The sequence below is a fragment of the Arvicanthis niloticus genome, chromosome Y (genome assembly GCF_011762505.2).
Source record: "Arvicanthis niloticus isolate mArvNil1 chromosome Y, mArvNil1.pat.X, whole genome shotgun sequence".
NCBI lineage: Eukaryota > Metazoa > Chordata > Mammalia > Rodentia > Muridae > Arvicanthis > Arvicanthis niloticus.
In genome coordinates this window covers 4,246,759-4,264,222 of record NC_133431.1, presented here as the reverse complement: position 1 = coordinate 4,264,222, position 17,464 = coordinate 4,246,759, and the positions used below count along the sequence as shown (strand labels likewise).

The 17,464-nt window shown below is 39.8% G+C and overlaps 1 protein-coding gene across 1 annotated transcript in view; it reads left to right on the top strand.

Annotated features, from left to right (window-relative positions):
- LOC143437367 (uncharacterized) overlaps positions 1 to 17,464 on the top strand; it is a 173,446-nt gene that overhangs the window by 123,876 nt on the left and 32,106 nt on the right. Inside the window, exon 7 of the mRNA XM_076922179.1 lies at positions 16,770 to 17,315. Coding sequence (XP_076778294.1) covers positions 16,770 to 17,315 — 546 coding nt within the window. The remainder of the gene's footprint in view (positions 1 to 16,769; positions 17,316 to 17,464) is intronic.

Here is a 17,464-nt window from a genome sequence, read left to right as displayed (position 1 = left end):
TATTCATATATATATATATATATATATATATATATATATATATATGGCTCACAACCATAGTTATTGCCCTCTTCTGGTATGTCAGAAGACAGCAACAGTGTACTCATACATAAACTAAATAAATCTTTTTTTAAAAGAATTTTTCTACTTTTTTAAATTCCTGCTTATTATTGATTTCTGTTCATAGGAATGTTGCCTATAGCTGAGGCTTGCCTCTGTATGTAATTGAAAATTGCTTTGAGCACCCAATCCTTTCTCTACTGCTCAGTGCTGCAAAGAATGTTGTTTGGAGGCTTTGGCAGGTGTTTATTGAGAATCATAGATTTTTAATATTGGAGCAAGGCTCTACCGTCAACTCTATCCAACTATCTTCCCTTGAAAAGAAATATCTTGGCCTGCTATTCCATCTTAGTAGAAATTGAACATGTCATGTCAGGGAAATGTTAGTGATCCCCAAAATGACACACAGGAGCTGATCTAATGCAACTCCCAGCAGGATCTTTATTCTATTTGAGCTAGCTTGCCCCCATCCCCAATGCACCAGCATCAGCCAAGACTGTTTTGGTGATGGTGGAGCCCCAAATGTTTATTGGGGAAAGGTTTTATTGTAAGCAGCAAGTGGGGAGCTGTAGGAGGAGCTAAGGTGGGAGGAGTAAGGAGAGAAAGAGAAGAAGAAAGAGGAGGAGCTGGGGGAGGGATGAGACAGAGGGGAACATGGATATTGATGTGCGTGTGTCTCTAGCAGTCAAAGGTAGTTGGTATATCTAGATTGGGTATTGGGTATCTAGATTGGTGATTGTATGGACATCTTGTTTTGATCATTACCAAATTTATAAAGCCTTTGGATAACCTAAGCATTAGAGTCTCATTTGTACTGAGCCCATGTGGATGGTGGGATGGTCTGGGTTCAGCCAAGCATTGTGGAGACATCATGGGAGATTGGCAGAGCCATCTCCCACGCTGGCGTCTCATGGGTGGCAAGTTTGGTGTATCTCACTATCTGAGCAGATGGCTCGAGCTGAGCATCATGGATACAGTAGCTCCTGGCTGCAGGCCTAGGCTAGTCATGAACATGGTGGCTGATTAAGAAAAACAAGATTGAATGCTGCCATTTTAAATGTCTCTTGCAATAGGGAGTATGTGTAAAAGCATCTAATTGGAAAGCTGCTGTGGCCTTTAACATAATTGGCTGGTGTTGAGAGTTACCTCATAAACTTAACTTCACCTCCCCTATGCATTAGTGGTTGTTAGGCATGGGCTTGTAACCTGAGGTGCAAGTTTGTTGGTGAAATAACCTGGAGACCCTGGTATTGTTGAGGGTGTAACTTGGAAACTCTAGTTTTGTTTGGTATTAGCCTTGAGAGTGGAGATAGGCTTGGGTTTTGCTGGGGAGGGGGCAACTTGGAAACTAATGCTAGGTACCTGAGTTGCCTAGAAGCCTGTAGTGTCTATTCCTGTACAATGCCCCTGGTATTGTACATGCACCTAGGACATCCAGGTATAGGCCCTATCATCAAATGACTGAGGAAGAAATAACTAGGTCCTGCTTTACTAAGGGTTCTGCCTGTTATGCAGACCCCATCCAAAAGTGAACAACTGCAGCATGAAAACATATTTCTGGGACAATACTGAGAGACACCAGTAAAGTGGAATCACCACAGTTCAGAGCTTCATGCAGTAGTCATGCTGATGCATTTGATTTGGAAATATGTGAATATTCATTGAATCATCAGCTATAAACAGTGGGATGGCTTAACTGTCAGAAACTTGGAGATGGAACTCTTAGAATATTGTTGAGAAAGACATAAAAGGAAGAAGTATGTGGATAGATCTCTCAAAATGGTCAAAAGATGTAAAGATACTTATGTCCCATGTAAATACTGATCAGAAGGTAAGTTCAGCTAAGCAAATATTCAGTAATCAAGTAGTTAGGGTGATCTATTCTGTGGGAAGTCAGCTGTGTCCTCAGCTATATCTGTCATTTTCCAATGGGACCATGAACATAGTGGCCATGGTGGATGCAGTGGGGTTTATGTATGGATACAACAGTAGTGTCGTCCTCTCACCAAGTCTGATATGGCCACATCTGCTGGTGAGTTCCAGATCTACCAGCAGCAGAGACTAACACTGAGCCCTAGATATGGAACTATATCGTGGGTTGACCAGCCAGTGACTTGGTGGCAGGTTGACTACATAGGATCATTTCTCTTGGGCAAAGAACAAAGCTTTCTTCTTCGTGGATTAGATACATATTCTGCTTATGATCTTGACTTTCATGCACATATTGCTTCTGCCAAATCCACGATCCATGGACATTCTTAGTGTCTCATTCACCACAATCGCATTCCACACAGTATTGCTTCTGACCAAGGAACTCATTTCACAGCAGAGAAGTGAGACAGTGGGACAATGATCATGGATTCTAATGGTATTAATTACCTTTAATACCATATTCCTTGTTCCATAAAGGTGCTGAACTGATAGTAAAATAGAATGACCTTTAGAAGACACTTTTACACAGCCAATTATTTGACAGCCACCTGGAGAGCTGGGCAGGGTCCTAGGCTGCATGTATTTTGAATCAGATTTCAGTATTTGATACAGTTTCTCTCACAGCCAAGATCCATGATTTCAGGAATCAAGGTTTTGGAAAACCTGTGTAAAGATCGCAGGCCACAAGTCTCAGTGGAACTCAGCTTAAAATGCAGGGCTCCCTTTATCAGCAGGGCTTCCATTTCTCTGACTGACTTTGTCTGGATAATGTTCCTGAACACAGGTGGCTGTCCTTATCTAATAAATATATTTTTGCAGAGCTGCTTAAACTCAGCACACAAGTCCAATTCTGGATTCCCTGTGCACATGAAACACATGTATCTGCTGCATTATAAGAAAAGAGAGTTGAAGTTCAAGGGTGTGAGATAGGATACCTGAATGATTCTATAAATCAATGAATTTGATGGCAGAAACTCCTGCCATCATTTAAATCAGAGAGCATGCATGGTTAATGTAACGAAGGACACAATCTATTAGTGAGAAATTCTTTTTGATAGTGAGATGGTGTTTTATATTTGGTAAATATAGGTTTTAGATTTGATCTCAGTATTTAATAAGGTTGTTCAGTTTTTCTCATCTGTATATAAACTCACCCCGCCAAGCTGAAGTATTCCATGATCTTTTCTTTCATCCTGGATATTGCGAATCATCTATGTATGACTAAGAAAATGAAGAGTGAGAATTTATTTTCTAAATAACATTTCACAAGATCAAACATAATTTTTGAGGACTTTTGTACCTTGAATTACTAAAAGAGACACACTGCATTTTGAAAGTAATCATCCTTTACATATGCCTGCTTAAGATTACACATTTAGCAAAATCAACTTCTGTTGACCTTCTGTTAAGATCTATTGAAATTTCTTGTCTAGGATATCACTTGATCTTCTGAAGAATCTCTGTATCTTCAAGCTTTTCTTTGTACTATTTTCCCTCTTAGTGAACGTTACTCGATATCCTTGCTTGGACTGAGTGTGACTTCCCATAGAAGCTCTGAGGGAATCATCCCTGTATTTTGACTCTCCTCAATGAACACTGGACACAGGATAGAATAAAACTTAGATTACAGCCAGTTTGTCATAAATGTTGATCTGAAGACAGAATCTTTAACCCCATAGGTATTTCCCAAAATTTTTATGATTTAAGTGCCTTAAATACTTCATTTATTTCTTCAGAACTTCCAAAGGCTTTGTAGGTTTGCTTTTCTTCTCATTTGGGAAATTTCCATTGTAATTTATATATAACTCCTTCTTTATTGAAACCATTTACATCCTTAGATCATTCTAACATTTTATAAACAAAAGAATTTACAATCTACTGTGAGAATATTTATTCAGGGGTGGGAAGTAAGCAATTTATATCGCCTTTTTCCATGTTCTCAGTGACACCACATTTCAATATTATCATAGTTCACCCTAAGATAACAATGAGATAATTGGTTTTCCATACAGAAAATTGGCAAAGGGTTTCTTATGAGAATGTAGACATCCTGCAATCAGTCATATTAAAAATACTTTACTCAGTATATCTGGAGACAAATTTACATTACCTCAATAGTTATTTCCCTGCCAAGTTGTACAAATACTGGCCAGCCATGTCATGCCTTTTTTTTTTTTTTTTTTTTTTTTTTTTTTTATAGAGGTCTAGTAACATTTTAAAAGCCCTGCTGTGATTATTTTAATTCAACAAACCTGAAGATATGAAAATGGTTGTGGTTTAATTTAGAAGATAATGTTGGGGTCCACACTAGTCCCACGTTGGAGTGGCCAAAAAATGTCTCGGCCTGAGCAAAATGTTGAGGCCCGGGCCGACCCACGTTTGGGCAGCCACTGTATCCTGGCCCAAGCTGCCACTCCAGTCTTTAGGTCGGGGGTTCAGCAAGAGCGAGGGTGACGGCAGATTCTACCTAATGTCTGAGATTCGTCTCTGATGATCCCTCTATAGTCTCTGATCTCTGTCTATATTCTCTGATCTCTGGTTCTGTCTTCTATCGTCTCCCTAATGTCTTCTCTTTGCTGTGTCTCCCTAATGTCTGAATCCTACTATCTGCCTCTGCATTTTATATGTCTTACTTCTAAGCCACGCCTCTAAGTTACACCTTTAATCATGCCCTTAGGTCTTGTCTCTAACTCTGATCTCTATACTTCTAAGTATACTATTAAGTCACACACCTTTAATCTCACACACCTTTAATCTCAAGGTATCTAAACCAAGATTATCCGAGTGTTCTCAGCTGTTGTAGGCTATTGTAATTTAAATCTCATGTCAGGGTATATGGCTCAAGATGGCTGCAAAGCTGATAGCCGCTTTCTGCTAAAAGTCGGCCCCCAACAAGATAAGATAAGCCCTGTGCTAGATCTTCCTATCTTTGTATATGTTTTTGTTTTTAAAATAAAAACTAGCCGGACAGTGCTGGAACATACCTTTAATCCCAGTACTTGGCAGGCAGAGGCAGGCGGATTTCTGAGTTCCAGGCCAGCTGGTCTACATCGTGAGTTCCAGGACAGCCAGGGCTACACAAAGAAACCTTGTCTCGAAAACCTGAAAAAACAAAAAAAAAGCTTAATCGCTATTAATGGAAAACTCAGGTAGTCCATGCAAAAGTCAAATTTAAAGAATATCTATCTACACATTCAAACTTACACAAAGTTATATACAAAGAATCCAACCCAAGGAAGTTAACAATACACATGAAAACACAGGTAGTAAAAAATTTTGTATTGTCTGCAAAAGAAAGGAAAGCACACAAATACCCCAACAATGGCACCACCAGCAGCAGCAGCAACAAGAACAACAAAATACAAGGAGTTAACAATCTGTTAGGAGCCATGTTGCGTTTGCTGAAGTAGCTATACGCTCGCCATTAGAAGATGGCGCTGGCTTCCTGTTCCTGGTTCTTCTTGGCCTTGGTGTCTGCAGCTGTGCGCACGCGTAGGTGCGAATTTTCCCTCTGATAGTACTATCAGTGGGTATGTAAATGAGACCCCGGTCTGTAAGCCAATGAGGACAGATCATATCTCTTTGATAGTATATAAGTCAGTACATTCTGGGGCTTGGGGTCCTTCCTTTGTTCTCCATCTTGTATCCTTCTAACTAAAAGAGCTGTAACAATAAAAGACGCTGTCAGAAGAATCTTGAATGTGACGTGCTCCTTATCGGCGAGGTAGCGTGCCACAACAATCACTGTTCATTGACTTTCTCAGTATCAATGACCACAGTTCACCAATACAAAGACAAAGGCTAACCGAATAGATGCTAATAAAAATCTATTCTTCAATTGCAGACAAGAACTATAGCTCAACATCGAGAATAGGCATTAATTCAAGGTAAAGGAATGTAAAAAGATATTCCAAGCAAATGGACCAAAGGAACAAGCTGGTGTCGTCATCTTAAAATGTAGCAAATAGATATTAAACAAAATTAATCAAAAGAATTGAAGAAAGACACTACAAATTCCTTAAAGGAAAAAATAATCACCAATTTAATTTACTTGTAATTCATTTGCTATTAAGCACATAATGTGAATAACAAACCATGTCTCATGTGTATTTTTTGCACGTAATTAATAAAAAGTAAAATTTTAATAAGCCATGAATTTGTGTCTATTGCTTGTCTGGAATTCCTGTTTCAAAATTTTCATTGTCAACTGAAAATTTCACATTGAAATCTTTAGTAAGCCTATTTTTAGTTTGGGCAGAAAGTAAACCAGACATGTCTAGAGCAGAAGAGTACTGAAGGGCATTTTATCTCAGAGGAAAATTAACTGCAGCAATAGCTGACAGTGAGACCCAGCATAGGGCAGCATAAATGTTCTTTGCTGGCAGCAGGCTGTGTGGCTCTTGGCAACTTATCCTTTGATTATCTGTGGGGTTCTGTGAATATCAAAGTCTTTGCTTCCTTGGTTAGTATGCTAGTTTTGGAGGCAAATGGCTGGAAAAACTTTTAGGTTCTTTTGAGAAGCCTTTCTCTAAGTAAGAAAGAAGCTATCAGAATAAGAATGAAACAAACCATTAAGATATAAAATGAATACCTTGTAGACCTGATAATTCTTCTTTGTGTAATAGGGATAATATTGACACAGTGGGACCATCAAGAATAATAGTGGCCACCTTAACCTTAACCCTGAGCCCAACCCTATCCTAAGCCTCACCTCTTAATTTCCTAACCTCCTAAACCTAATTCTAAAAACGCTTATCCTAATCCTAACCACAACTGTGTCATCCCCTAACCCTAACTCAAATCCTGCTTGCTGTGGGGCATATTTTTTAATTACAACTTTTGAAGTGAGAAACCATTTATTAATATTGCTCTTTTGAGATGTTCAGATCCACCTTTAATCTGGGCTACAGATTCTTTTGACAACCTACATATATAAAGGACATTGAAGAGGGTGGTGTTTTGTTTTTGGTACTTGACCTACTTTTTTTTTTTTTTTTTTTTTAACAAAACAAAGGTGATTTATTTGTTTATTTGTGTTTTAAAACTGGTATTAGTAAGTAGTTTTTTCTTCAGAATTCTGATATACACTGAAGATCAGCTGTAATATCCTGCAACATGAAGTCAACCAGCCCTTGTTTCTCTAATTTACCTTGCCCAACATCCTTTACTGGGACATTCTATTAAATAAACTTTCTGGTGTAAATAAAATATCTAATAAAAAAATAAAAAAATAAAAATAAATAAATAAACTTTCTGTATACAAAGATTCATTGTCTCTATGATTTGAGATATGTTTATCTACAGAACCTGTACTAATCCAACTATGGTTTTTCTTCACTTTGTCTTGATGAAGATGTGCTGGCTACCAATAGTGCTCAACTGTGTTTTCCTTAAGTTTCTGGCTTTTCTCCAGGGTTGATTGATACCTGTTATCTGGTGGAAGGAAGCTGCAGTTTCCCTGAGCCCCGCATGAAGCCACAAAACAAGACTCTTGTTTCCTAAAATCCCTTTTTAATGTTACTGATGTTAGCATTCTGTTTAAAACTCTACCTCACAGTTATCTGATGACAGCCAGGTCTGCTCCTCCCCATAGTTACCTCTCTTTAAAGAGAGATGGAATAAGTTCTTTTGGTGTGAGGGGAGGTGTGGGGGAAGGGGATGTCTCAGCAGGCTCATGCCTCCTGCTGAGATATTTCTTCCCCTGGAGGGACCATGCCTCATGCTGAGACAGCTCTTACCCCTGAGGAACCTGCCAGAAGACATTATAGTATAGAATATAGTTTATTCAGGACATGGGGAGAGGAGATAAGAGGGTAGTAGAGGCAGAGAAAAGCAAAGAGAGGCAGAGAATAGAGAAGTAGAGGCCAGGCATGAGCATGTGGAGACAGAAGGGAGAAGGGAAGAGCCTGAGAGGGCCAGAGAAAGAGAGATAAAGAAATCAAGAGATCAAAAGAGAGGAAGGGGCAAGCAGCCACGTTTACAGGGGGTCAGGCCTACCCAGCTGTTGCCAGGTAACTGGGGTGGAGTTTAGACAGAAGCTAATAGCTTGGGCATCCTTCCACTTCTGGGTCAGATTGATACCTCCACTGCACCTTGAGTACTGGGCTATGGAAGCTGTTCACCTTGATTACAGGAATAAGAAGGCAAGTGCTGTGAGGAAAGCTCAGGTAAAGTCTGGAGTCAGGTCCTGGTAAGTGCAGGATCATTGCTCTCAGAGGGGAGGAGCAGGCAGCTGAACAGCCAGAGCTGGAAAGGTGGGTTCTCCCCCAGGGCTGGGAGGGGTGAGATTCCTCTTTGAAGACAGAAACAAAAGCTAATGGAGTGCAAATGACTCCTGAGGTCCGGAAAAGATCTGGCCCTGCACCTGAAAGCACACTTTAACCTTGAGGAGTGGTAAGACTCTGGCCAATCAAGGCTTTCAGGCAGAACTGCCAATCAGACAAAGAGGCGGGTTCTTCCCTGTGTTATTTTGCAAGTTTGCCATGCCTGTGCAGGCTTGAATGGTCATCTGTACCCTGCTCTGAGCTCTGCTGTGGGTGCTCTGTGGAGACCTCAGGGAAGCTCTGAAATTGAGTCATGGTGAGTACAGGGTCACTGCCCACAATGGGTAGGGGCAGGCGGCTGAGCAGTGGGAGCTGGGGTGCTGGGTCCTCTCTGGGGCTGCATGGGAAGCATAAGCCAGATGTGACCACCTGTGAGGCCCCTGGTGATGCTCCTCACGTGTTATATCAGGAGGTGACCTCTGAGTAACTTCACTGTCATGGCTGATTCTGAATCTGCCCAAAACATTTGGACAAGTTGCTTTCCTGTAGAAACATGGGTGGTTTCTCTGACTGTGCAGCACATATATCTAAACCCTTTTGTCTTGTATAGAATACATTAAGAAGACAGGTATAAACCTAATAGATCTGCTTTTATATATTACTTGTTTTTGTTTTGTTTAGTTTTTGTTAATTTTTTTCTGTTGCAGTTTTTTATATTGTTTTACTTTTTACGTTTAGTGTTTGATTATTATGTGTTAAAGGGACTTTTTTTCCTCCAATCTGTTGGGTTTTTTGGATGCTTCTTATAGATTAACAGGCATCTTCTTTGGTTTAGGAAAATTTTCTTTTATGATTTCATTGAAAATATTTTCTAGACCTTTGGGCTGATACTCTTCATTTATTTATTTATTTATTTATTTATTTATTTATTGTTTTTTTTTGAGACATGATTTCTCTGTGGTAGCCCTGTCCGTCCTGGAATTCATTCTGTAGACCAGGCTGGCCTCAAAATTAGAAATCCGTCTGCCTCTGCCTCCCAAGTGCTGGGATTAAAGGTGTGCGCCACCACCGCCTGGCTATTCTTTCTCTATTCCAGTCATCTGTAGTTTTTCGCTTCTCATGTTTTGCAGAATTCCTGGTTGTTTAGGGCCAGGAAACTTTTAGAATCCACATTTTTTATCACATTCATCTTTAATGTCTGAGACTCTCTCTTCTTTTGCTGTTCCATGAGTGAACCTTGTCTCTGTAGTTGTCAGTGCACAGGCAATTTCAATGCTCTGCTCTCAGGTACTTAGCAACTTCTTAAGTCATTCCCTGCCTCCATCACCTGCTGCTGTTGTCAGGCGTGCTTTCTATACATGGACCACCAGCTACACAGCTCTCTCTGTTTGTTCCCTGTCTCTGTTCTCTGCACATGCCCCCTCTCTATTCTCTGTCTCTACTCTCAGGGTTCTCTCTCTGCTCCCTGTCTGTGTGCCTGTCTGCAGGTCCTCTTCTGTGCCTCTATCCCTTCCCCAGGTTCTCACTCATCTCCCTGCCCCCAAACATCCTCTTTTGCACCTTATCTGTTGCATGTTTTTATTTCTCAGGACCTGCTGTGATAGGATAGCTTGGATTTCTTGGTGACATATTTTCCTGGTTGTTATTTATTATATTTCTATGCTGGTGTCTAGGCCTCTGGGTTTGAAGTGATTATAGATTTAGGTAATGATTTCTGGATTTGTCTTGCTTGGGTGGTTGTTTTGTTCCTGGGTTGCTGTTTGATGTCTGGATTTACAAAGAGAGTTGCTTGAGTGTTGCTTTTTTAACTGACATGTTTGGTGGGTATGCTCAATAAAGAATGCTGGATAATGTTGGGAGAAGGGAGAAGAGGTGGGCAGGAAGAGATGATCTTAGCATCCACAAAGAGACATAGTCAGACAGAGGTAAAGCTGTCTCTGGTGTTAGTACAGTGCTAGGGGAAACTGTGATCATTGCATCCAGGATAACAGACAGTGTGGTAGATTTATAGAAAGCTTACCTTGTGTCCTGGCTGGTAAAGCATGTGGTTGAACAGGGACTGTCTGCCCAAGTGGGGCTGAGACACAGGGATGAGGCAGGAAAGGAAGGGCAGGTGGGCATTGTCTATCTTATCTATAAGATGATGCACATGGGGAGAGGCAACTTCCACTGGTATTCTGTCTCAAAGTAAGTGCAACTGATATTAGGATCTGCAGTAACAGATAGTGAGGCAGGTCTTTAGACAAAGTACCTTTTCTACTGAAATGCATGGCTTGTGGTTGAACAGGAGCATCTTTCAATAATAAGGACCGCAGGCACAAAGGTGAATTTGTAAAGCCCAATCAATTCTGTTTCTGAGATTGCACAAAGTCCACCTTAGCAAATATCTTATGACAACCCCCCCCCCCTTTGTCAACAGACAGTCAAAGTACAACTGCAGGGTTAATCTACATATAGATAATTAATACACTTTACAGAAAAAAAGTTTAGCCTACCCATCATGGTTGTCAGATGGTTTTGCCCCCTTGATGGTTCCTGCAGATTATGCCAGATATGTAGTTTTCACAATATTAACTTGCTGACCTGTATGTTAATGTCCCAATCTTGCTGTAACTACAATAAATACCCAGCACCCCTCGACTTGGTCTCTCAGTTTTGAAATCATGTGAGGCTGACTGGTGAGAATCCTTATTACAGAGCTCATAATAAAGACCTCCCTGAGTTTGCATCGCAAAAGGCTCCTTGGTGGTCATTGAGGTCTCTGTGACTTGGACATTTCATCTTAGTGCATTGACCTAAGACCCTCAGGACTCCCAACTAAAGGACTGAAAGGCCAGTGTTTAAGATGCATCATTGTTGTTTTTGTGTCAGTGGCTTGTCTGTCAGATTTGTGTCTGTGTGCCTTGGTTTTCAGGTTTTTCTTGAGTATATGTGGAGGGAGATGATTAAATTGAATGTGGAACCCTGCTACAGTAGATACGCTGGAGAGTTGTAGCTCCAAAGTGCTTCGAAGATGTTCCAGAGCCTGATATAGTGGACATTGATCCTTTGGTCTTAATTTCTGGGAAGGTTACAGCGGACTTGGAACCCTGCTACAGGGCTCACAGCTGCCATCCTGTCTTCATTTTCTCCTCTGTCCAAGTGGAGGAATCTGCTGGGTACCCTTGACCACCCCCATCTGGCTTTCTATTTTGTGTGTGGCACTTTGTTATTCTCTCACTGAGGAAATGAGACAGACTCCATTCTAATCAATTTAGTTACCAGCCCCACACCTTGGGTTAAATCCTTCTTAACAACAGGACCTAGACCCATTGACTAGTCCATGACAGAGAGCTCTTCGAGACAGCATCCAGGGCAAAATCGGGCTCTGCCTACCTTGTTTTACAGGGTAGAAAGACAAAGACCTCATTTCCCACCTCCTGAACTACCCTTTGACCAGTTCATATGTGACTCTGTAGTTTTGAACTTGGAGCTGTCATAAGATGGAAGGTCATTCTTCATTAATTCTCACAAATTCAGCATATTTTCCTTGGACAAGTGGTCTTATCTTTTGTTGGTGGCCATTTCCACTTGTGTGGTACAATCTGCTTTTCTGTCCACCTTCCAGCTGTTTTAGCCTCCTCTTTGGTAGCACTGGCCTGGGAACCCAGGGTTAAAGATGCTCACCCCAGGTCAGCACAGCCTCTGAGCTCCCCGTTCCAGTGTATCCTTCCCTGCTCTGAGCCAGGTGCCCTCCATATTTTGTCCTTGCTCAGCCACAACTCCAACTCCCTCTTGTGGTGGCAGGCGCTCCTGTAATTGATATGGTTAAATCATTGGTTTTGGGTTGTAACAACTTCCTCATTTATTGTGGTGTCTGTGTCATAGTTGTTTTCAGTTCTCAACATTTCATAGCTTCAATCATCTGAAGGAGCCTCAATCAAGGGTGTGCCCTCATCAGAATGGCTGGTTGCTATGTCTGTGAGAGATAATGTTGATGATTGATTAGGAAGGCTCTTCCACTGAGGGTGGCAATATCCCTAAGCAAGTGGTCCTGGGCTGGATGAGAGAGCAGGCTGAGCATGAGACAGTGACCAACAAGAGAGCAAGCCAGGAGACAGTGTTTCTCCATGTTTTTTTGCCTTCAGTTTCTAATCTAAGCTCCCAAAATGATGGACTGTGATCTGATAGAATTATATACAACAAACATTTATTACCTGAGATGCTTTTGCTTAGAGGATTCAATCACAGCAGCAGAGTAGCAAGTTAGAACAACAACATGGTATCAAAGGGATATTTTGCTGCTGGACAGAATCTATGTTGTAGATTTTATTCTTGTGGACAGGACAAATTTTGGGTAGAAAGACTTTTGGATTGGTTGGTGTCTTTAACTCTCCACTGAGGTTCCTGCCTGACTGCAGGATGTGGCCTCTTCAGTGTCCATATCTAACTGCTATTCCTCTCAGCTAAGGTCAACCTTAGACTCCTTTGTACCTATTTATGGTCTCTGGCACATCCTAAATGTACCCCCTCCCCCGATCCAGCTGCAGATGTTGCTTCATTTTCCCCCTCTGGTCCTCTCTTGTCTCTCGCCACAGCTTTCCTGGTGCTCCTCAATTCCCATTTTTGTCTGCTCTCCCATACATTTCTCTTCCATTTGCCTCCTATGATTGTTTTACTCCCCCTTCTGAGTGAGATTTAACTGAGCTCATTTCAGCCTTCCTTCTTCTTAATTTCTTTGGGTCTATGGAGTCTAGTGTGGGTTTCCTGTATTTTATGATTATCATTCACTTGTAAGTGAGTACATACATGCATGTGCTTTTAGATCTGGGTTACCTTACTGAGATAATAATTTCTAGTTGTATCCATTTGCATGCAAAATTCACAATATCCTTGTATTTGATAACTAAATAATGTTTCATTTTGTAAATGAACCACATTTTCTATATTCATATTTTGCTTGAGGGGCATCTGTATTCTTTCCAGTTTCAACTTGTTATAATTAAAATGGCTATGAACATAGTGGAGTCCCTACTCTAGGTCACCTGCCTTCAAAGAGTCCCTCCTGTATCTTCTGTTTGTCCTTTGAGAAGGGGTGGACCCCTGGGTATCCATGATGATGTATCAAGTCTCTATTGGGTTAGGTTCATCCTCTCCACTGAGGCCAGATGTGGCAGCCCAGTTAAAGGAACAGATTTCAATGATAGACCACAGCTTTAGGGACAGCTTCTGCTACAATAGTTGGAGGACCATCATGAAGACTGAGCTGCACATCTGCTACTTACAGGCCATCGTCCTTTGTCCAGCCTGTGTGTATTATTGTTTGTGGTTCGGTCTCTGAATGTCCCCAAGGATCAAGGTTAGTTGAGTCTGTTGGTCTTCCTGTGGAGTTCATATCCTCTTCAGGGCCTTCAATCCTTCCCACATCTCTTCCATCAGAGTTACCAAGGTGCATGCAATGTTTGACTTTGGATCTCTGCTTCTGCTTCAGTCAGCTGCTGGGTGGAGCCTCTCAATGGACAATTATGCAAGGCTCCTGTGTGGGAGCATCACAGAATATCCTTAATAATGTCATGGATTGGAGCTTGTCCATGTGTCTCCAATTGAATGAGTTTTCATTGGCCATATTCCTTCAGTCTCTTCTCCAATTCTACTTTTGCATTTCTCTTAGACAGGATAAATTTTGTTGTGAGTGTCTCCAGTGTTGTGGTTGAATCTGATCCTTCAGCTTTCTTCTCATGCTCCCATACACTCCCCATTTGGACTCTGTCCCTCAATCACATAAGATACTGTGCACACAGTTGCTGTTCGATGCTATGCTATTTTGCAAACATGGTGGTTTTATATTTTTAACTTTATTCATTCTGTTTTTGTTTTTCTAGACCAAATTTCCCTGTGAAGGACTTCCTGTTCTGATTGTAGATATAGAAACCACATAAGCCCCCTGACATGTTTTTGTTCAATAGCACATGCTTTTGTGCTGCTCTTCATCCACATCTTTAATTTTGAAATTCAGCCATATGCATAAATTATATTCTATGTCTCTGGATTGCTTATGCTCATGTCATCAATATTATCTGATGCTTCAGATTCATTGAATTGCAGGTGTATGATGTTCTGCCTAACTGTTATGTTTGTTGTGAAATTTTTGAATAAATAAGTACATTCTGACTGTGTGCATGAATATGAATATCATGTGTGCCTCATCTTTACTGTTGTCAGAAGATGGCCTCAGAACTCCTGATCTTGAAGAAATGGGCAGGTGTTGGTCCACATGTATATACTAGAAATTGACCACCATTATGTGGAAAACCAAAGAGCTTTCAACTCCTGAGCTATATCTTCTGAACCACATTCTTTATTTCTGATCAACATATACATTACTAATATTTTTATCTGTCCATTTTGAACTATTTAAGCATGCATTTTCTTTTAGTAAAATTTAATTAATGTTGCTGTTTAAACTGGTTGACTTCATTTTTATGCAAGATGAATACAGAACTGCAGTGAATGTATAATTCTTTGCAGGAACTTCAGGAAAGAATTGTGAATTCATTCTATCATTTTTGTTTCCTGGTTTATTTTTGTAGCAGAGTGAGGTTCTTAACATGGAACTTTTGCTGTCCTGAAACTCATTTCATGACCTTGTTGGCATCCAGCTCAATGACATACCCCTGCCTGTACCTCTGTGATTAAAGACATGAGCAAATATATGTAGCTTGCCCATCATTTCTGTAGTTAGTAATTGTTCATATAGTTTTTCAAGTGTTTGCTAAGTACAGTTGATCTGTTTCTCCCTCCATATCTCTCTCAATTGTCATTTGTGTTGTAAGGCTATATCCTAATCAAAGGGTTCAGAATTGACACAGGTGAAGCTTATATTTCAAGTTCCTTCTAAATTGACATGGTGATTATAATTCATGTGTCAGCAAATAAGTGGAGGAATCACCTGAATTATATGATTACATTGTCCAGGAGGCATACATTTACTTTGTAGTGGTGTCAGTATCAGGCTTTGTGTTGGACACATGTATGTGATATTTCAGGAAGCAGTGAGTTTCGATGATGTGCATGTGAACTTCACTGCAGAAGAGTGGAATTTCCTGGATCCTTCCCAGAATAATCTCTACAAAGATGTGATGCTTGAGACCTACTGGGACCTCACTCCTACAGGTAAGACTGTAAATTTTCTTTTGCTTCTCGATATAAGGGAAAAATGTTTCTGCATTACTGATGATCATCTCTTATTTCAATAGAGAACAAGTAATATTGAGTTGAATAAATCAGGTTCATTGCTGTGAAAATTCAGAGTAACTTGAATTTTGCCTAATTCCAATACCATATCATTCATTTTCTGGTACCGTGTTTTAGGCTATAATTTGGAAGATCATTATATTGAAGAACAACATCACACTTCTAGAAGTCATGAAAGGTAATTTTAATGTCTAAACTGATACAAATATGCCTGTGAGAAAATTTTAATATGATCTAAAAGCTCTAAAGGAAAGCAAGCGTGTAAAATATCAGTCATTTTATTGTAGCTATGATTATAATATTCTCCCAATACTGTGTACCTCAATGTCAGTTAATTGATTTGTGTTTGCAAAGCATTTCTGTAGGAAAGAAGAGAAGGAAACAATGCCTTAAGTGATTCCTTTATTTGATTTGTATCTCCATTAGAACTATGTTGTGGAACTACCAATTTGTATAGTCTCATAATATTTAGATGTTGCACATTGAATAGTGATAAACATGTATTCATAACTTTCTAATAAGCAAATACTGCATGATAAAGTTGGTGATACTAATATACTTGTAGTGAAACTTTTAAGTTTATAGCGAGGTCAGTTTATGAGAGTCAAGAATGTTGTCATGGAAAAACATTAATCATATCTGATATGAACAAAAAGTCAGTCTGTGTGCATTCAATGTGGAAACCTTTCACTTGTTCTTCTTTTTTAATGGATGTATCAGTTGTCAGAATGGATGAAACCATGTGAGCATAGAGATACTAAAAGTAACAACATACCTCTATCTAAATCAGAACAATGAGAAGATATGTAGTATTCTGCCTTTGGTAGACTTTCTGAATAAGATAGACATTTGCAATTCATTGGTTTTCTGACTTTACTGGGAACATCCCCAACATCACACTGCAGAAAATCTCTATGGGTACTAGAAGTTTGTAAATTCTTCTGTTTATCCTGGCTCACGGTGCAGCAGTGGTGTGATTCACACTACAGGAAAAACTAATAAATCAATCAGTGTTTTAATGCCCTGATATCTTCAGACATGTGAAATATATCTTATAGAAATCTCATATAGAAACAGGATGTTATAAATGTGAGCCATGTAATAAGTGCTCTTACCATCACAAATGTTTTCAAAGAGGTAAAGCAACCCACAGTGAGCAAGTACAACCATGAACATCAAAGTGATAAAACTTTAAGATCTGATTGTTCTTTATTATTACACCAACTGCATAATTTATTCATATTGATAAAATGATTGATCAAGCTAATGAATGTGGTAAAGCTTTCACATGTGTCCATTATTGTTGCAGGCATGAAAGAAGTCATACTGGAGAGAAACCTTATGAATGTAACCAATGTGGTAAAGCCTTTTCACGTCACAGTCATCTCCAAAGACATAAAAGAACACATACCGGAGAGAAACCTTATCAGTGTAATCAATGTGGTAAAGCCTTTTCATGTCACAATAATCTCCAAAGACATAAAAGAACACATACCGGAGAGAAACCATATGAATGTAATCAATGTGGTAAAGCCTTTTCAGATCACAGTCATCTCCAAATCCATAAAAGGACACATACTGGAGAGAAACCTTATGAATGTAATCAATGTGGTAAAGCCTTTACATGTCACAGTGGTCTCCAAAGACATAAAAGGACACATACTGGAGAGAAGCCTTATGAATGTAATCAATGTGGTAAAGCCTTTTCACATCACAGTAGTCTCCAAATCCATAAAAGATCACATACTGGAGAAAAACCTTATGAATGTAATCAATGTGGTAAAGCCTTTTCATGTCACAGTGGTCTCCGATATCATAAAAGAACACATACTGGAGAGAAACCTTATGAATGTAATCAATGTGGTAAAACCTTTACAAGATCCAGTCATCTCCAATATCATAAAAGAACACATACTGGAGCTAAACCTCATGAATGTAATCAACGTGGTAAAGCCTTCGATAATTTTTTTCCTCCT